Genomic DNA, 22,246 nt, shown 5'->3' on the forward strand with positions numbered 1-22,246 from the left:
TGTAATTCTGATATTTAGTAATATTATGAGATGGAAGTTGTTATATTCATTTAAGTTTCTATACAAAATGAAAATGTTTTGGAGTCAATATATTTTCCTTTTTTTTGTTGTTATTTTTGGATATAAAACATATTTGTCAAACTTTAATGAACGTAGAACAAGTATTGCATTGCTTTATATTTTTTGAAACGACTCATAATAATTTTAAAGAGTAAAACATTGTTTTAGTTCAATATTTTTACTTCTATTTAAGTCATGTCATAAGGCATTTTTAGCGCAATTTTCGCATTTTAAGGGCATTTTTTGAACTTTTTAAGGGCATTAATTGAGATTTTTTAGGTCATCAAAATCCGGGCTCTAGTAATTATTGAGGTAATTAGCAGTAATTATAGTAATTGACACTAATACTGATGTTGCAGTTACCATATTAAAAGTGATAGTTTTGTAAGTGGGGCTTTGGGCCAGATCTGTTTTTAATTAAGAGTTAAAAAAAAGTTAGTCGTGTTTTGTGTGTTACATATGATGGCCTGTTGCATATTAAATAAAAGAAAATTATTAAAAATCTGATCACGGTTAGTTTAGCGAAGTCTCTTTTTCTATTAATAAGATGATTAAATAGTTAATGGTAAAGTTTAAACTTAAATAATTAAAAGATAATCGAAGACTAATGAAGGTAACAATAGTCATTTCATGGTTCCAAAAACCCGGAAACCGTACACAAATACTAGATTAATAATGAAATATGTTTTAGAAATTATTAGTACAGTACAGAACCCGTTATCCGGAAATCAGAAAACCGGAACGAAATTCGATAAATTTTCCCGCCATTTTTTAAAAAAAAAATTTTTTTTCCTCCTAGGATTTTGTTTCTTTTTTGGAAGATACCTTACCATCATTTTGGAAATAATCATTAGTGTACTACTCCATCGTTTTTTCTTCTTTTTAAGATTATTTCCAAAAAAAAATTATTTTTTTAGTTGGGTTTAACAATAAAAAAAACGGCTTTTTGTAGCGATTCAGAAAACCGGAAAAATCAGTTATCCGGAATAGCGAGGGTCCCGATCGCTCCGGATAATCGATTCCCTACTGTATTTAGATTCGTGTGCAATTCAATAAGACACAAAATGGGCAGTTGTATCCGACGATACAATGTAATTGTTGCGTTTCTTTGTACTTTTGATTTACTATAATTAAAGTATTGTTTATTTATTTGTTTCAAAAATAGATCTGGTTAGCAGTGGCAGTTTCAAAACTACCACTCTTAATATGATAACTGCAACACACTCCACCCTATGAATTCAACAAAAATTTGATATTTTGTTTTTCATTTTGATTCAAAAATTTCACTTTGATACTTTATAATTATTGGCGTAAGCACCCCGATTTTTAAGTTACGATAAATAAGAATTTGCCACAAAGGAAAAGTCTTAAATTTCGACCACGTGTTCGACCTTATCAGATCAGATAAAAAGAAAAAATTTAAAAAAAAAGTTATTTTGCAATTTTTTAACCATCTGGATAATTTCCGTAATTGAAAAAAATGCAAGATCACACTTTTCAACCACTAAAGCTGAATCTCGTGTTTCATGTCAAATTATAAAGTTAAACTAAAAAACGCTTTATTTCGATGATAGGTAACTATCGTGGTAATTATTCCAAATGACAGTAATGCTAAATGACCCGTTTCTCTAATATCCTCCAAATGTTTGGCGCAGCATTGCCTATCCCTGCTCTTTGTCTATTAAACCAGTTAGAGATGAGTTAGTGCAGATGGAAAACTAAGTGAAATCATGAAAAGGTGATTTTGTGTACGCGTTCCAACTGGCTGCTCTATGGAGTCAATTCATCACTAGATGTTGCCACCATAGAGTAAATAATAAAATAGTTAATATGGATACACGGACAAAATAATGTGCAATATTTAGATATGAAGGAAAAAATGATGTTTGCAATTTTTCTTATCAATACAATACAAGCATTAATGATAATGATAAAGAAATTCAAACATATATACTATGTAATTATTACGTTTTAAATTATTCAGAAATGAATATGTCATAAATATAACTTTTCTATTCAATAACATTAAATATATACAACATTCTGTATAAATTAATTTACTCGCAAATCTGAAAATATGGAGTTATGATAAACATTTGGAAATACACCGAAGAGCTATTACATTATGACCCCCCTCCATCTATAATAATGGGCTCGCCCAGGAACAATGTTTTCATGGGGCACATTAGGACCCATAATCCTCATAGAACAATCCCTGACGTCTGTAAGCTATTTGAACATAGTTGCAGACCAGGTTCACCCATTCATGGCAACAGTTTTTCTTGCGGGGGATGGTGTTTACCAACAGGATAATGCACCATGTCATAAGGGTCGAATCGTCATGGATTGGTTCGAGGAACATTCCAGTGACTTTCAAGTCATGTCTTGGCCCCCAAATTCACCTGACCTTAATCCAATAGAGCATTTGTGGTCCTACTTGGAAAACCAAATTCGTGCTGCAGCGCTACCCCCTCGCAATGTGAGGGAACTTCAGGACCAGTTGGTGAGCGCTTGGTACCAGATACCTCAGACTACCTATCAGCACCTTGTGGAATTAATGCCACGGTGGGTGCTGGTAGTTTTGAGGGCTAAAGGTGGTCCCCACATGTTATTAGCAGGGTGATCATAATGTAATGGCTCTTCGGTGTAATGTAGTTATTGAAATATGTTTAGTAGAACACTTAGTTTTTCTCTGAATTGCTCTGATCTTTGATGCATAGCGCAGTAACTTAGGTTACGGGTAAACCACCTACGACCCTCGGGTCACATGCGGCCCGCCGACCGCAGAAGTGCACCCGCGGAATCTTCTGCAGACAATGATTTTTTTAATTTATTTTGAAAAATAAAAAATGACGAAAATTTTGAATATTTTGAAGCTTTATTTGCACAGATTCTATTCTACTGTAAATCTGTGTTGTTTCTCGATTGCTTTTTTAACGGTCATTGCTACGAATTTCCTTACGGTTTTAAAAAAAAAAAAGCCAATGTTAATACGATACTACAAAGCACGGATTTTGAATTTGAGTGATCACTTTTTACTAACTTTATTGGATCAAACATCAAAATACCGATTTAATCGTAAATGACTCGTGAATTAAAAATCATGCATCTCATTGATCACTTTTTGGCGTGCTTTATTTATGCTAATTTCGTCGCAAATCTGAAGAAAAAAAAAATTTTTTAAGGGCAATTATGGTTACGCTTTTCCACGTGATTTTGAAAACCTAGTATTTTACTACTATATTATTACGACATGCAAATTTCAAATTGCAAATTTAAATTATCGCTTTTTAACGTGCTTTGTCTTTGCCGATCTAAGTTATTTTTTAATCATTTTTTTTCGGTAGTTTTTTCGATGCTTTAAAAATTCTGATTTTTATTACGATATGCGAATTTTAATACACGCAGTTAAATAATTATTTATTAAAGCTCTTTATTCGCCCTTATTTCATAATAAATTCAATGTTTATATTTATACAGTCAAACCCCGCTATAGTGAACCTTCAAGGGACCGAAATTTCGGTTCACTATAACCGGGAGTTCACTATATCCGTTACGCAGGATATTTAACTAATGGTTCCCAAACTCCTCCGTTTTATTACACATTATTCAAATAAATGACTGAAAAATATTATGAAGTTGCAAAAAATGCGTTATTTTTCATTACTCTTCGTCTTGCGTACAAAAAAAAAAATTAGTAATCTTTAGCTTATGAGCAATCCGCACAATCAGAAATGGAAACACTTCCCGACTGTCAGATAATTTTTCCTGAATTTCTGTTATTCCGCTTTTTAAACCTGTCTAACCTGCCATTCGAGCACATAAAAGTAGTCGCACAAAATCGCTTAGCAAATTCATCGACATTTGTCCAGATACTGGAAGATTGCAGCTTCTTCGAATGGTGAACCACTTCAGTAATGCTTCTTCAACATCCTTGTGCTCTGCTCAACTTTTTTCTGCAATCTAAATTTTTTTCATGAGCAGAAATTATTAATTGCCTATTTTTCCATATGTTACAAACTGCAGATTTGGATCATTTATGTTCCCTGAAAATATCAAATTTTTCTGATTTTGCCTATTTTATGATCAATGGAGAACGTTTTACGTTTACTGTTCGCCATAGTTAAATTTGAGACACTTGTTTTCAAGCTTTTTTAAACTGAATTGAGAGCAAAAAGTAGTTGAAATGAGGGCCTTATCAACACATATTAGTGTCCAACTCTTTGACCAATAATGAATAATTACTCATTCCCTTTGACAGAAAATACATATTGATCTCACTGACACCTTACAGGTGCATCATCTGCCTGGGATTGGAAACATCTGCTTGGTTTGTTTAGGGATGGGAAAGTGAGATAAAAGACGCAAACAAGAAAAAATGCTTATCGCTACATTCCCTTCTATAGATGGTTTAAAAAATCAGTATATGTACTTATTTTGAAGTAGAAATTTCAAAATTATTACAAAAAAATAAAGAAAAAACTCAGTCGAAGACAGAAAAAAGTTCATTATATCCAACTTCCTCGCTTTTTTGGTTCACTATATCCACAAAAAATAACATTATACGTGTATAGCAAAGCACGGGACCGAACATTTCGTTCACTATATCCGGGAGTTCACTATATACCGTGTTCACTATAGCGAGGTTTGACTATATATATTACTTTCCAATTATTGCAATGTTTTTCCGTTACTTTAACTATGATGTTATTACGGCAAGCGAGTTTCGAATCGCTCATTTAAATAATCACATAATTACTTTTAGATACGTTTTGTGCGATTTACGATGAAATATAAGTCATTTTTCAGACTTTTTTTTGGCAGTTAGCGCCATCCATTTAAACGTGGTATTTAGAATCCTGATATTTTGATAAAATGTTATTGCAACCTGAAAATTTCAAAAACTGGTGGAAAACGTTAATTTTTGAACTGCTCACTATTTGCAATTTATTTTGTTTCAAATTTTGCTTAGGTTGTGTGATTTTGTTAATAAAAAATGATAAAGAAAACGTTTCCTACTTAAAATTCAGAAAATCTATTATAATTCAAGAAATAGAAATAAAATCTGTAGTATAATATCAAATACATATTACATTTTGTTTAGAATGGTTTTGTTTAAACCATATGAATTTTCCTTAATTCAAATATGTATTTTTTTTCGTTTGCACTTTCATTCTGTGAGCTTTACAGTTTTTTTCATATATATTTTATTTTTATCAATTATTGATAAAAAAAGAAATTTTTTTTAGAAAAATAATTTTTTTTTTCATTTTTGAACAAATTCTGATAGTTAAAAGTATTGATTATAATTAATAAGTCAAAATAGAAAGGCTCTGAAAGCAGCTATATCCAAGTTTGTTTTATTTTAATTTATAAAGTCAGATAAAAATTCTAGCAGAAAACAAAAATTATAAAAATTTTAAGATGTGTGTGTTAGCAGGATAGCACTTCATCAGGGGACACACTCCCTGCTAACACACGGGAGCCTTTCTATTGTCAGTGGTGAAACCAAAAACTGACAGTGCCCCGAGGCCCCATAATGTAAAATCAAATAAGAAAAAGCAATTAGAAAAATTGAAATGTAAATGCAATGATAAATAAACGACAAACAATCACAAAGTAAGTCTTTAATAATGACTTAAAAGTACACAAAATAAGAAAAGTCCGCAAATAAGAAAAATAAATAAAGATAAAGTTACAGTTAGAGTAGCCACATCAAAATAACATATTAATTGCCAAATTATGAGGAAACATTAGAAATATATCAAGTGCTGACCCCTTTCTTGAAAATCTTGAAAAAATAAAACAGAAAAACATTTTCAACTAGTAAAAAGGTGCTGCCATCTATATGGTTCAAGAACATAAAATCCTAAATATCACCTCATAGGCCTATTATTTGAACGTCTTTAAAATATTTTGAATCAAAATATCATAATTACAGTGATTAAAAGGAAATTTATTATTCTCCAATGTAATCCTGAAATTCCCAATGGCTGAAAGAAAATCTGTTTTATTAATTCAAATAAATTTAAATCTAATAATTTGGCCAATCAAAATATTTTAATTCCAACCTTTACTTTAAGATTTTTAAGAATGAGTGTGTTAAACTAATAACATCAAGCTTAAAATCTCTTCTTTTATCAAATCTCTTCTTTTATCGTATAATCCAGTGTTTTCCCAAACTTATGACTGTTGTGTACCCTTTCTTAATTTTTCGTAACTCTGTGTACCACTAATAAAAAAAAGAATGCTTTTTTACTATAAAAAAATTACACAAAGGTTTAAAATCACAACTGGCTGTTGACACTATTAATTATTAACTGTTGACTTAGCAAAAAATAGCCAATAGAAAAATACGTAATCGTAAATTTTTAAATAAAAGTTTAAAAGTAATAAAGCTAGATTAGTTTTTAAATAGAAGTTTTTGAAATTTTCGTTTGTTGCAAAACATTTCGCAGAAGAACGCGTACCCCAGCAGAACTGTTCCCGTACCCCTGGGGGTACGCGTACCACACTTTGGGAAACACTGGTATAATCCGTTGAACATTTTTTGCTTATGAAGTTTGATATCTAGATCTAAAAAATAAGCGCAATTTTCATCTGAATTAGTCTTAATTAAATTTAGTTCTTTAGGATAAATATCTTTAATTAAATCAAAATCATACAATCAAAAATTATTAAATTATCTATAAATCTAAATCCAATTAATAAATTATGTTGTAAAAATTTTTGTTCATAAAAATGCAAGAAAATATTAGCAAATGTACTTGAATAACAATTCTCCATTGAAATACCTTGAATTTGTCTTTAAAAACAAATACCATTACAAAGATAACTTTCAGAAATGTTTATATTACATAAGTTTATCCAGTCTTCCTTATTAATGTCCTTATTATTCAAATATTTATCAAAATTTTCCAAGCAAATATTCCTTAAATTATTGTGCGGTATACTTGTGAAAAGATTTTCAAAATCACATGTAAGAACAGTATTAATATTATTGTAATTCAAATATTTAATAACGTCTTGGTTGTTATTAATAATAAAATGCTTATCATTTGAAATAATTTTATTTAAAGTAATGCTTAAATAATTAATAATTTTTTTACCAAAAACAGAATTATAACACCAGTACTGCAAGTTACAAATCTAAATTCAACCGGTGTTTTGTGGAATTTAATTGTAGGAAATAAATAAGGATAGTTAATGCTATTTATTTTTAAACCTATTTTCTTGGAAAAAGCTAATATTCGATTATCAATTTCTTTTTTAGAATTATTAATTTTGACAAAAGTATTATTGTTATCATACTCTTTACTCATTAAATGTCTAAAACAATTTCGCAAATAAAGCAAAAATTATTGGAAGCTTTGTCAACTACACATATAATAAAATTATATTTTATTTCCTTGATAAATTTAATAATATCAGAACTCAAATCAAAACCCTGGTATTCTATGTAAAAAATCAAGAAATTTAATCTAAAAAAATTCAAAAAATTTAATCTAAAAAAATTCAAAAAATTTAATCTAAAATCATTTAAAAAAAAAAAATTTTCCATTCACTAAATCCCTCTAGAGGCTAATTAAATTTTCTTAAGCATTTTGCAATAAAACAATCTAAATCCTTACTGATTGAAGCAAGAATACTATTTATGTGATATTTTTTTCTTAATCTTTATTTCTGATTAGGTTAAGGTCACCTGTGACAATGTGCTTACAATCATTATTAACAAAATCTTAAAAATGCTCTAGCTCACATAAACAAATATCCTAAATCATTTCAATTTTTACTATAGAAATTGAAATTATATTTTGCATTTTGTTTATATATATATGAAAAACTTTGAACAATACGAAGGAAAAAATTTATTAACGCGTATATCCTAATTATACTTTTTTAAGTACTCAAAAATATTTTTTGAGTGCTTCAAAAATTCTTAAAAGGTACTTCTTTTTTTTTTTTGAAAAATTTACCTACGTACCCTGTAGAAGAAATCATTTGAATTCGATAATTAGTTAGTGACTGATAAGTAATGTTGTTCGCACAAAACTCATAACAAAAAAAAAAATAAATGAATCAATCATGAATCAAGCATCAATCAATTAACGGATTGCAATTCTTTATTTTGTTTTAAATCATACAATTAATTCTGGAAACAAGAATTAAAATACTTCAACAAAAGCAATTATTAAAAACCATTATTTATCCTGTAATGTTTTTCGTACATTGTAAACGTCACTGATAGATCAACACGACAACCTATTTTCTATATTAAAAAACAATTTTAAAAATAGCATTGAAATGTGAATATAAACATTGCTAATAATGCTACATCTGTCACCAGACTGTAAGTATCACGTGACCCCGTAGCATTTTAAATACTAATAATGCTGAGGATTCAGAGAAATGCTGAATTCAGGAAGCGTTAAATTCATGCATCCGTAGAGCACCATGGAGAACAACACGTAGGTGAATTAGATGGTACTCGCAGGCGGCTAGTATCTTATGAGACAGATAAGATAATTGAATTTATAGAAGATATGATAATTGAACTTAGTTAATTGAAACTCTTAATTATTGTTTCATTGGAACTTTAGCAATGGTTTACTCACAGATTTCATTAATATTGAGTGGATCAAAGTTTACAATTTGGCAAATCTTTTAAGTGTTCCCCTTAAACAATAATTTGAAGAAATAAAAGAGAAAGCTGGAAGTACATACCACTTTTTAACCAGTAGAAAATTGATTTAGTATAGAAATCTTATTTAACCCTTATGGAAGCCCCATCCTTACATATACTTCACCAGTCTTGACAAATATAACACAAACTCAACTAAATAAATCAATAGTCTGCCAGAAGGAAATATTAAGAAGGACAACAAAAGCCAGATGGTTCGAACGAAATGATTTAATACACCATGACCTTAAAATAAATAGCTAAATTAAATAAGAAATTCTACGAAAAAGCCACCTCTTGCTCTACAGCCAATTTCAATGAAATATTCCTATTTCAAAATTTAACTGAAGACAGGAACATCAGACCAATTGCAGCATACTATTGCAGTGATGCATCACATATTCCCGATATCAATAGCATATACATAACCTCATTTTCATCATATCAGCTTAGCTAAAGTTCATACTTTTACAATATAGTCAGTCTTATCACCCTACTGTGTATAATTACAGTCAGAACCTCAATGATCCACATGAATACTCCTTTACTTCATTTGCATTCCACAACCTCATCGAATCACCACAAAGATCAAGCTCAAGATGAATGGGAAAAGGGCCGCAAGCGGCGTCAGGTACCCAGATGTTTTATGCAGGTTAAGTTTAACCCTTGTGGAAAAATTTAGGTATTTTTAAATGTATAAAGGAGGTTGTTATTTAAATACGTCGTTAGGTTGAAAAGGATGCAAATGAATACCTCCAAAGGTATATATGTAACAACCTGAGGTGTTTCATCTTACATCTGTGAAGCGGTAGATATTTACTACTTTAGGTGTTTCGTTTTCAACCTTAGTTTATTACTTATCAACCTGAAGTGCATTTTTTACACCTGTGAAAGTATTTATTCAACAACCAAAGGTGTTTCATTTAACATTTCCAGTTATTCTGGATCTCCCTCTAGTGTATTTTTTGACAGTTGTAAAGGTAATTTTTTACTAACGTGAGGTGTTTTATGTTCTACCTTAGGTTATTATATATCACCCTCAAGTATATATTTTTATGCTTGTACAGGTATTTTTTTATCAACTTAAGGGGCGTCATTTTACTTATCAAATTATGATATATCAACTTCAAGTGTATTTTTCGACCGTTTGATAGGTTGTTTTATATGAACGTGAGGTGTTCGATGTTGTATTTTAGACTATTATTTTTCAACCTCAAGTGGTTGAGGAATTTTATCAAGTTGGTTGAGGAATTTATTTATCTACCAATGTGCCAATTTACACTTCCGGCTTCTGGTATGCCAGTTAAGTAAATCAACCTCAAGTTTATTTTTTGACACTTGGAAAGGTATTTCTTATTAACTTGAGGTGTTCCTCGTTCTACCTTAGGTTATTTTGTAACCTCAAGTATATATTTTTGTATTTTTAGAGGTAGTCATTTATCAACCTAATATACGACATTTTACACTTCAGGCTGTAACTCATAACTCAACCTAAAGTTTTTTTTTTCATATGCTCAGTTATCCTGTAAAAAATTGATTTATTGATTAAAAAAAAAGATAGATCCATGAAAAAGAAATGGATAAAAAAACAACATTCTAGCCATGTGAGTAAATTTCAATTTGATTAAGATGTCAACGAAATATTTCCGTTAAAAAAAAACATGAAAATCGTATTGTCCAAAAAATGTACATTTTTACACTGTATTCAAATATAAATTGTAATTTTTGACAGCAATCCGTCAATAAATTGAAATTTGAACTTTTTCTAGGCTTTCAACCGAAACCTGATGCCGGAACGCTTTATGAAAATCCACCAGACTGTAGTTACTACAAGCAAGAGCAAGGTTTAAAATCATCTGCAAGTAAGAGAATTACAATAAAATTGTAAAACGAGAAACTAAACATTTAAAATAGTTAAACATTTTTTACATTTGGTCTACAAAATAGAAAAAAAAAATTTCTTGGTTTCAATTGATTCAAAAACAAATAAATCTAAATAAATTGAATCATGTAACAAAAAAAATTTCCAAAGTTTTTATCCTTAAGAAAACCCTCTATCAATACCTGTAGGATATTTATTGAGGAAAATGTTAAATAATGTTGTTTTTTATACTACAAAAAGACTTTGTAAAAAGTTAATGATTTTAAAAAATAAGCTTTATATATTTATGTTATAAACTTTATACTAAAAATAGAAATACTGACTCTTCTGCTCATTCAGCCAAAAGTTTTAATTCGTTATTCTTATAATTATCGAAATATATTAATTTTGTCTTCAGTCTTATTTATCTGAAGTTTACAAAATTATTAATTTTCACTAAATGTATGTATGAAGCAAATGGTTAGCACTATAACTTGAATTCTAGTTACGTTTTAGGTAATACTTTATAAATTTACTGTTATAAATCCATTTTAATTGTGACTAAGTATAAAATAATATCCCTACTTAGGACAAATCACTATTTTATTTATTGACTCTGTGCTTAGCATAGATATACGAACATAAACTTTTTTGCTTATTTAGCTAAAATATTTCATTCCTAATTTTTTTTTATTTGAAATATACAAATTTTATCTTAGATCTAATTTAGTTGTGATTTACAAAACTATTAATTTCTAAAAAATGCATGCCTGAAGGTGACTGGAAAGCGGTTAGCAACTTAACTGAAGCACCAAACGTAATTTTCGAGTTTCTGTATAGCATATGAAACTTTCAAATATAATTATAATTTTATATAAATTACGTTTAGGTAATGTTTATAGTTTAACCATCATAAAGTATTGCAATGTATGGAATAATAGCCTTTATTGGTTAGAAAATCTATTTTATTTCTAAAGGAGTATCTATTTTTCTTATGGTGTTTGCAACAGTATCAAGCCAAGCATTTATAACTATAAGTATTTGTTGTGATTATTTAATAAATAATAATATGTTTTGAAATTGCGTTGTTATGCAAAACACCTCTAATGGTTGATGCTTATAAAATGTGTCCACAATTTCAGATAACTTTTAACTACTTAAATTCTTTTTAGGATACTCCAAAGACTGCTTAAGACCTTATCCTGCTGTCAGTCGATCAAGAAATATCACTTCACGTAACTTAAACAGTGGTAGTTATGTGTCTTACAGCTTAATGCTGTCTGAAAGCAGAAACTCTTCCACAATCGATGATTTAGAACCACCCCATTTAACAAGAGAATCTTATATGTCGAGCTGCAATCCTGACATTGAAAGCGCAAATGGCAACCCTCATCCTAATAAACATTCGAGTAATGATTGTAGTGAAGGAACACAGCACTCACACCCTGACTCAGAGAGTCCTGTTAATAATGATCCAGTTGATATTATCGAAACAGGACATGTACAAATAAATAACAGCAATTCTTCCGAAACTGATTTAACAGGAAAAGGAAGAGACTTTTCTGAAGATAGTGAAGATGATATATCTACTAGAATAAAAAACAGTGTGTCTCACAGCAACTTACATACTTCCCCTCTTGATGGAGATATAAAAAGCACAAATTCAACCCACATGTCAGATCAATATGAACTGAAACCACCCGGTTTAAACACTGCCCATATTTCTAACCCCTTTAGTTCAGATCTGAAACCTTCTAATCTTAGTATCACCCACTTGACTGATCCGTTTAATAATGAAATGAAACCTGCTAATCTTAGTGTTTCTCATGTCGGAAATCCTTTTTGTAATGACATTAAACTTGCAAACTTGAGTATAACTGACTCTAGTAATTTATATGGCAGTGATAGTAAACCCGCAAACCTGAGTATAACAAATTTGACTACATCTAAACAATCATCGGGTGGTTGTAATGCTTCCACACAAGATCGTCCTCCATATTCTTATGTAGCGATGATACGTGAAGCAATTTTAGAGTCTCCAGAACAAAAGCTAACACTTCAAGAAATTTACAGCTATGTTTTACAAAAATTTCCTTATTATAATGGAAAAGAGGGATGGAGAAATAGCATTAGGCATAATCTAAGTTTAAATAAATGTTTTGTTAGAGTGCCAAGAGAAGGTGGTGGTGAAAAGAAAGGAAGTTTTTGGATATTCGATAAAACTTATGATAATATGTTTGAGGGAAACAATTTTCGAAGACGGAAGCGTATGAAACGGCCATCTCGGGATTGCGTACAAAACAGTACTTCATCATTTACGCCTACATTTCCTCCATCTTTTTCCCGACCTTATCACCATTCCTACCTAAATCCAAATGAGTTTTTAACTTCTGGTTACCATAGATGTGAGAGAAATTGGCCATTGGCTCATATGCAGAGCTCTTCAAGGCATTCAGGAAGATCGAGTTGGTCGTCTTATCCCTCCTGTCAACGTATCCAACCATCTCAAGCAATACATGTTGGATACATGCAATCATCGCAACTCAATCCATCGTCTTCTTCACAATCTTCTATACCTTTGACCTATCCAGCTCATAGTTATGTATCTCCGTCTACAGCTTTTCCTGGACATTATCCGGCACACTATCCTCGTGATTCTTCACACTCTTCTGCACAGACCCGTTATCATCCTTACTAGTCATCTTTAGAACAACATAGACAGTTAAGACAGCTTCCACTATCACAATTTTTTCTTCACAGTATTCTATATTTTAAAACCGAAATGGTATTTAAAAAGGAAATTCTTTTTTCTTCATTGTCAGAGGTTTAATAAAACAAATAAAAAAATGCTTTAAAAAACTAAATTTTACTATATTTTTTTCTAAACGTCAAGAGTTTTACCAGGGTAAATAAAAAAATACTGTAATTTTTATTTATATGTTATTTTATGTTTGTTTTTTAAGGAATTAAGACGTCATCAGGTATATATTTAAAGTTATATGAAAATAGGAATATCCATCTTGAAATATAGGTTCGCTGGTTTGATTTCTTTTGACCACAATAAAGCTTTATACTGCTCACTGTACTTGGCAATATATTTGTTTAAGTCCTGTTTTTTTTTACAGATAAACTTTTGGCACTTAACACTCAACTGAATGATTTATTGATGGATATTTCTACTTTCACGTCACTAAAATGATACAATTAGGGACATTTGTTATTACTGCCAAAAGCACAAAAAATTACCGTTATTATTATTAGTTTACCCTAGTTAATTAATGACATGTTGTATTCTTGTATATATAGGTTGTTCTGTAATTAGTGAGTATTCTGTGTATTTTTTTTTTAGAAAAATTTAATTCATGAAAAAAAAATATGCACATTAGTGATCTAAAACGAATATTTAAGCTAAGACAAAAACTGTCAAAATCCTAGGAATCTCTATTCAGGAAATACGCAGGATGAAACAAAGTTGTTTCCAATGGTAGTCTTTCGCCTCTCAGTAATCAAACAAATTTTGCTATTTTTCATCTCGCCTTCTTTGTTGATTGATAACGCTTTTGCTTTTTTTTTTCTCCCTCAAGCATTAATTTGCAATTATTACTGTAGATTTGTGACTTGTTTTTGAAAAGGATTCTCAAATTTTATTTCATAAGCGATGATCGTAGAAACAACTTGCATGTTGTGGGCCGTGTAATCAGAGAAATACTCTTTAAAATTTAGAAAAAAAACGCTCCCTTAAAAGTCTTTAACTGAGATGTTTTTAACCTTTTCGGTCATATCAATAAATTCGAGAAACCACTCAAATAATGCATTTATATGTTCAAATCTTTACCTTTCGTAAATAAGATAAATTCATTTTTTCTAGGGCACCATTCTTCTTGTAAATATTCCTACTGTTTTTACTCTTCATAACTATCACAACTCACTATTAAAAATATTAGGTTTCAATTTATTAATGATGGGTGGTAGCAAAAGCCATTATTTTCGTATGCGTTAAAAAAATGTACAGGAACAAGAAAATTAATTTGCATTTATCGAATAAAATTCTATATTTGATGTGTATTTAAAAAAGTGCTTTTCTTTTTAATAAAAGACGTTTGAANCTACAAATCTACTGCGCACAATAATATAATATTTCAAACGTAAATTCCTATATAAATAATCGTAATTCACAGTAACACCAGCCTAAATAAAATAGTTTAATCGTTGTTAAATTTTTATATGGTAAATAATATGTTTGGTGGTTATCATGTATTAAACTTTATTTTTTATACGTTCTTGCAATTTAGCTTTATAAGTGTTTCATATTTGTCAATTTTTTATTTTGATCAGTATTTTTTTCCTCATGTATTTGAACTGTAAAACTTAGTTTTCAACAAAAAACTGTAACTTAGTTTTCAATTGTCGACCATCAGCATTTTTTATGTATGAGATATTTTGTGTAAACAGAAACAGTACTTTTTCATCAAATTTCATGCGCAGGTATTTTATAACTTTTTGTTACTAATAAAAGCATGAAGAATGTTTTTTCCGTCTACTACTTTTTTCTCATTATTCTTTTTCTTCTTTTTTAATATTCGTAAAAGGCCAAGCAAAATAAATGTTCTAAAAATATAAGAATTCGATTTATCTGAACGTTTTTCAATATATAAATGAATATTCTGCATGAATTATAATGCTTTAGAAAATGCAAAAAATTTTTATTTTTATATTTCATACTATAATTTTTTTGTTTTCTCCTAATTTTAGTAACTTCTGAATATTTCTTATTATTGTATTCGTAAAAGACCAAACAAAAAAGATGTACTGAAATATGATTTGGTAAATATATTTTGATTCAGCAATCTATATAAATTATAAATATATTGATTCAGCAGTATATATAAAGCTTTAAAAAATTTTATTTCTTTACTAATTATAATTTTTTTCTTTTCTTACGACATAACATTTGGCACAAAGAGCAACCTTGCTGAGTATATGCAAATTAATTTGTAAGTTATAGTTTAAAAAACATTTAATTAAACTTATTATTTCTGTAAGATATTTAAATAAGTAACTGCTTTTTAAATCTTAAGATTTTTTTCTAACTTTAATTAATTCATACATTTTTGTCAACACGTGTTAATAACATATTGGGTATAATGTTTAACATCCATCTTTTTCTTAATAATATGCATAATAATAAAACAACAATACTAAACGATCATAAATTATAAAACCTTCAGATATGATAGGAAAAAAAAGTAAGAACTAGTTACACCTCCCCCCTCTCCTTACATTTATCACTAGAGATATGATAAATAATAAAAATATTTGAAATTGTTTGTTTGAAAAGTTTTTCTATGTACCAAATTTTATTAAGAATCGGAAATCGATCTAAGAAATTGAACCAATTGACACATTAATAAGGCTCATATAATTTATAAGTAATTTTTATTTTCAATTTACTTCTCACCATTGTATATTTAATCAATTGTCACTTGTCTTTCCTATAATTTAAGATGAGATTCTGTGAATGTATAACTGTTTCCTTTTTATGAAAGTATTTTTTTCTTTCGCAGTTAATTTCCGTTTTTAATTGTAAATAGTGTATTTGGGTAATATTATATATTTATTTTTCAAATATTTAATTTCTCATAATATTTCTATGCTGCATAAATGTGAGTGAATTTCTCGAATGTCAGCTCTTTTGTGAATAGCACATTTGAATTACAACTTGTTTATACCACTAAAAATACCACTCATTGCTTAAGATTTATTCATAAAAGTTTATTGCATGGTATCAAATTTGTTATGTATTATATGGTGTCAAATATAGTGGTTTTAAATTTAGTGGAATCAAAATTTCATTGTTTTTGTTATTGGTCTTTATGTAGTTTTAATAAACTATTTTTAAAATTTTATTAGTTTTTTTCCTTTATTACTTAATTAAAAAAAAATTTATATTTTTAGTTAAGAAGCTAAATGATGTACGTTACAAAGTAGTCTAAAATCACCACCCTAATTATAAATTTTTGAATCCTTGTCAGACATGAAGTCAAGAAATTGGCACATCAGGTTTCACAAATTAATTTTAAAGGCGATTGTGAAACATGTTAGATTACCGAAGATAACAAAAGGCGTTTATTAGAAGAAGCACCTTAAAATTTCGTGTGGCAACTAAGCAGGATTTGATTGTTTTTTCCTCGTTTTATATTGAATTGTGACCTCTAAGATGTGTATTTTTTTCAACAATCCTATAATTATATAATAAGGGAAGTAATTATGGTACACCCGGTTTATTTTTTCCTTACGTTTAAATTTGCCATTGAAATAGACAATTTTCTAAAACATAACATGAGACCATTACTTTCTCTAACCATTTGCAGTCGTATTAAGTTTATACATACTTAGTGTTCCATAAAGACCTCCCTTAGTATGTATTTTTAGAATTCTCATTAAAAAGGAAAACAAAAAGTATGTACATTGGATATCGCAAATTAATATTTAAACGAAGAAAAAACAAGCTCTCGAAATCTGATAAATCACGATACAGGAAGGGGGAAGTATTAAGCAAGACAGGTTTGATTGCAAAAGGAAACTGAGAGGAATCGAAATACGGTAATTCGAAACACTTTCAAGTTTCAACAGCCAATAAAACCTATTTTGCTGTTTATTACATTCGCCTTTTGCTAATTGATTAAAGATTGATAGTGTTTTTTTTTTAAATATTAATAAGTATGCTTTTTTTTGTTTTCATTTTTATAAGGATTCTGAAAAGGCAAACTAAGGGCGGTCTTTGCGGAACACCCTGCTTGGTTCTCGTACTGGTCGAAATTTATTTTTGTTAAACGTATATAATATGCAGGATAAAAAGCTATTTGTCTTTGAGAAGAAAAAAAGCAAATATTCTTAAAAACAATTTGTAAAATATTATTTTATATCTTTTCAAAGACAAAATTGAACAGTATTATAAATCCGTATGGTTCTTTGGTATCCTTCGTACGACAAAAAAAGCGTTCATTTTTAACGCTCTCTTGTTTTTAAAGAACACTTTTAAGAACGAAAAAAATTGAGAGAACTTGGATCCGATAAAATAATTATATCTAACTTGTAAATTTAGGACAACATTATAGAATAAAAAATAAAAAAAATCATACCCTGTGCTGTATTGACTGTAAATAAAATGATGTCCTCAGATTAAGTATCAAAGAGAAAAGTTCATCAAGGGATTGGAGCATATGAAGCAAGGAGCATCACTCTGAAAAAAATTTTCCAGTGTGATTTACTTCACCGAGAAGCAGTAATGGGTGAATTAAAATTGATTCATTGTGCAGTACACCAAAAAATAACTTTTACACCCTGAGTAACTTATGATCTCGGATCTTCACGTTCTAGGACACATTCTTAATTATTCGAGGAGGTAGCTTCAAACATGCTTATTAATTAGCGCGGACGATATTTTAAGTTACGAAAGCAGACACAAAAAAGTACACTCTGAATAAATATTCCTTTTTTTCAGCGGATTCAGATTTCTGACCCCCAAAATATGGTCCCCATAGTTTGGTTCTGTTTGAACCCCTTAATGTTAATTTTACTTTCTGCGAATTTCCACTTATCTCGAGAAATTTTTAAGCGAATTAAATTTTTTCACACAATTAGTTATAAAATACATTTGCCAAAAGATATTTCCATGCAATAACTAAATTTAAGTAAATATTTCTTATTTAATTTAATGATCATTAAAAATAAATAGAATTTGTAAGGTATAAATTTTTTTGTATCGTTTTAAAGTATATAATTTTAAATGGCGAAATTTGAGCGAAATCGGTCGTATAATTCCTGAGAAATCGAATTTTTAACTAAACGACTTTTTTAAAGTTCGATTTCTCTGGAACTATTCGACCGATTTCGCTCAAATTTTGTATTTTACCATGTAAAATTACATAGTTTAAAATGAGTGTGCAAAAATTTTTCAATTCGCTTAAGCAGTTTCTGAGATATGGCGAAATACGCAAACTAATAAAATTAACATTAAAGGGTCGAAAATTTAGACTGGTCTCCTGACCAAACCATTGAGATTATATTTCCCAGATAGTGGCTAACCACTATATATTAGAATCCGAATCCGTTGAAAAAAATTTGTCAATTTAAAGAAGTGAAATTTTTTGAAAAAGAAAAGTATTTGTAATCTAGTTTTTAAAATAATCTAGTTTTTTAATCTAGTTTATGTAATGTTAAAGTTGAGGCAAAACTAAAAAGTATAAATAGGGAATTATTTGTCCGTTCTATAGCACAGATAAGTTTTTATAGGTGTGTATAGTTAATGCCTCAAGTGCAGTTCACGTAAACTGTTGATATTTTATTTATTTTTTTGGCTAGAGAGCTTTGAAAAGTTTTCACACTTTAATATAAAAACGGTAAATAAATACGACCAAAAATTTAAAAATAAATTTTAACTAAATTCGCTAGATGCCGCAGCTAACTATATTTTCTTCTTTAATTACATATATCAAGATTTGTGATCTACTTTGATTGGTTAAAAAAAGATTATAACTCTTCTTAAACGTATGATTTTATTTCAGAATTATGCTAAAAACTTAGTTTTAAAAAACACTTTTATAAACCAATTTATAAAACCATATTAAGATGATATATTTAAAGAGGGCTCAAGCTCTATTTTCTTAATTATTATTTCTAAAAGCATTTATAAGTTTCAAAATAAGTCTGAGAATCTCAAGTATTTCAGAAAATGTAATTTTATTCAAGCTTCACCGCGATTTTTATTCAATAAATTTCAAAATAAAATTAACGACTTTACATTCATTATATGCAAAAGAAATATATGGTGGGCTTTTATTAATTTAAAACCCTGAAGGGTGACGCCTCATGCATTTATAGTTATGACATTTAAACTTTTGCTCTTAATTTATTACTAAGGCAATAAAAACTACTAGTAAGATATTCAAATTTTGTGTAATTTACATCAAAAAAATTATATAAATTAATATAGTGATGTATAAAATATTAAAATTATTGTGAAATTTGCCTAAAACTAAAATTTTAAGTTTAAAAAATTTAGATTTTGTGTAAAAAAATTAAACCAGTTATCTAACTTGTGAGTATAAAAAAAAATTTATTTAAAGAAAAGTCATCTAAAATTTTCGAAGATTCATTATGGTTATTATTATGGAAAATTGCTAAATTACTATAAATGGAAGATGAGGTGAAGAACATGAAAATCTATTTGATTGTCGGGTGAAACTGGATGGTGTGGTGTTTTTAGTCCCGCCTTCCCCACTAGCGTTTAGTTAGATTTCAATAGTTTTTTCCCCCTCGCTAATAGAATGTTTCTGATTCGTAATGGGCCAACACTTAAGCTTACTGATGTGCCCGGATTCTAAAAATATATTAAGGCTGGTTATGAAGGAACGCCTGTTAAGGATAAAATAAAATATTTTTATTAATTTTATAATTATACAAGATATTCCGTTAAACGTTATTTATTTATTTTCCTTCTTTTAAGTTAGAGTATTGCATATCACATTGGATTTTCCCTCGCAAATAATTTACACTTTCGATTTGAAATTACGAACTTTAATTAAAATTAGTTTTATTTGCTAGCTGTCCGAAATATATTTATCTAACCTTTCTCTTTTAACGGTATTTTACAAATGCAATCCTTATTTAATTTTTTAAAAAATTGTCAGTGGAAAAATAAGATGAAAGCTCAAGTTTCCCAAGTTACACGAAATTAATCATAATAATTTTTTTTTCTTCAAAAATGGGACATTCTATGTTACAAATAAAAAAATAATAAATGATTGACTGTACATTGTTGCAAATAAAATTAAGTTATTTATTTAAGATAATAGATGGGATGATGTATAGTGCGTCAAAAACAGGATAACTTTTGATCTAATGATCAAATCGTCACATTCGAAGACTCATTCTTAATAGTTCGAGAGGGTGACCTCAAATATGCTAATTAATTCGTGGAGACGATATTTTAAGTTACGAAATCAGACACAAAAACGTACTTTCTCTAAATAAACATACCTTTTTTTCCACGGATTCGGATATCTTACCCCAAAATATAGGGGCAAGTAAGTAGACGCAATCTGGGAGATATGGTCTCCATAGTTTGGTCAGGAGAGCTGTTCTAGGTTTGAACCCTTAAATGTTTATTTTACTTTTTGCGTATTTCGCCATATTTCGAGAGCTTTTTAAGCGAATTAAAAAAAATTTGCACACACTTAGAAAATTCGTTTATTCAAAGATATTTCTAAGCAAAAAATAATTTAAGTCTATAATTTTTTATCATTTTATTAAATTATAGTCGAAAAAAATTTGAATTGTAAGGTATACAATTATTATATTATTTTAAAGTATGTCATTTTACATGGCAAAATACCAAATTTGAGCGAAATAGGTTGTATCGTTCCCGAGGAATCGAATTTTAAATATACGACTTCTTTTAAATTCTAATTCTCAAAAACTATTCAACCGATTGAGCTCAAATTTTGTATTTTTCCATGTAAATTTACATACTTTGAAACAATGTAAAAAATTATATATAAAATTATTCAATTTAAAATTATTTTGACTTATTAAATACAATAATAAAAAATAATAAATGTCTTCTGAAATTTATTTTTTGCATAGAATTATCTTTGGATCAACGAATTTTATACGTGTGTGCTAAAAGTTTTCAATTTGCTTAAAAAGTTCTCGAGATATGGCGAAATACGCAAAAAGTATAATTAACATACAGGAGTCCAAACTTTCGAACGTACTCATGATTTCTCCCGAATCCATTAAAAAAAAGGTAGGTTTATTCAAAGAAATTTAGTTTTTGTGTCTAATTTCGTAACTAAAAATATCGTCTGCACTAAATAATTAGCATATTTGAGGTCACCTCTTTGAACCATTAAGAATAAGTCCTAGAACGTGAATATCAGATCATTCGATCAAAAGTTATTCAGGGAGGTCTGTTTTTATTGTGCACTGTACGATGATTGATTTAATGGTTTCGGAACTATATTCGATGATATTTCACAATAATAATATTATATGTATTGAAATGGAAAGAAATGAAATTTGTATTTGGATATAGTCATTGAATGGAAATCAAACAATCATTTTATTTCAAAGTAAGAACAAACAAATAGAATAACAATAGGATGGATCATTAATTAGTGGTAATTAAATTAAGGGTAACGTGATCGTTTGCGAAAAGTGGCAGTACAAAGCCATGGTGTAGTAAGAATAACCCAATAGGTTCAATGGTTTCACAACGTGGGGGGTAATCATTGAACATATCGGTATCATTAAATTTGGAATAAGGTGTGTGTGGACAAAAAATAAACTTTTGTGATAATAAGACAATGACTTGTCATATCCAAATCCATGCATAGCATTTAACTTAATCTCTAACTTTTCCACTTAAAAACAAATATGTGCCCCAAAACAAAAGATGTACTCACAGCATACAGGAGATAATTAAAGAAAGGAATGCATCAAAATAAAAAAAAATACCTTAGATTCAACACAAATTTTCGTTACTTTTATTCCTTTGTATCATAACACAAACATGATTTTTAAAACAAAAAAAAAATTTTTATAGTATAAAAACACTTACAAAACAGAAAATCGAGCATGAA

At 28.8% G+C, this 22,246-nt stretch overlaps 1 protein-coding gene across 1 annotated transcript in view; it reads left to right on the forward strand.

The window, feature by feature from the left end:
- Positions 1–14,704, forward strand: part of LOC107455310 (uncharacterized) — a 142,023-nt gene extending 127,319 nt beyond the window's left edge. The window contains exons 6-7 of the mRNA XM_016072820.4: positions 10,510–10,602; positions 11,774–14,704. Of these exons, the coding sequence (XP_015928306.2) occupies positions 10,510–10,602; positions 11,774–13,299 (1,619 nt within the window). The 3' untranslated portion in view covers positions 13,300–14,704. The remainder of the gene's footprint in view (positions 1–10,509; positions 10,603–11,773) is intronic.
- Positions 14,705–22,246: the final 7,542 nt, after the last annotated feature.

This window comes from Parasteatoda tepidariorum, chromosome X1 (genome assembly GCF_043381705.1).
Source record: "Parasteatoda tepidariorum isolate YZ-2023 chromosome X1, CAS_Ptep_4.0, whole genome shotgun sequence".
In the NCBI taxonomy this organism is placed as follows: Eukaryota; Metazoa; Arthropoda; class Arachnida; order Araneae; family Theridiidae; genus Parasteatoda; species Parasteatoda tepidariorum.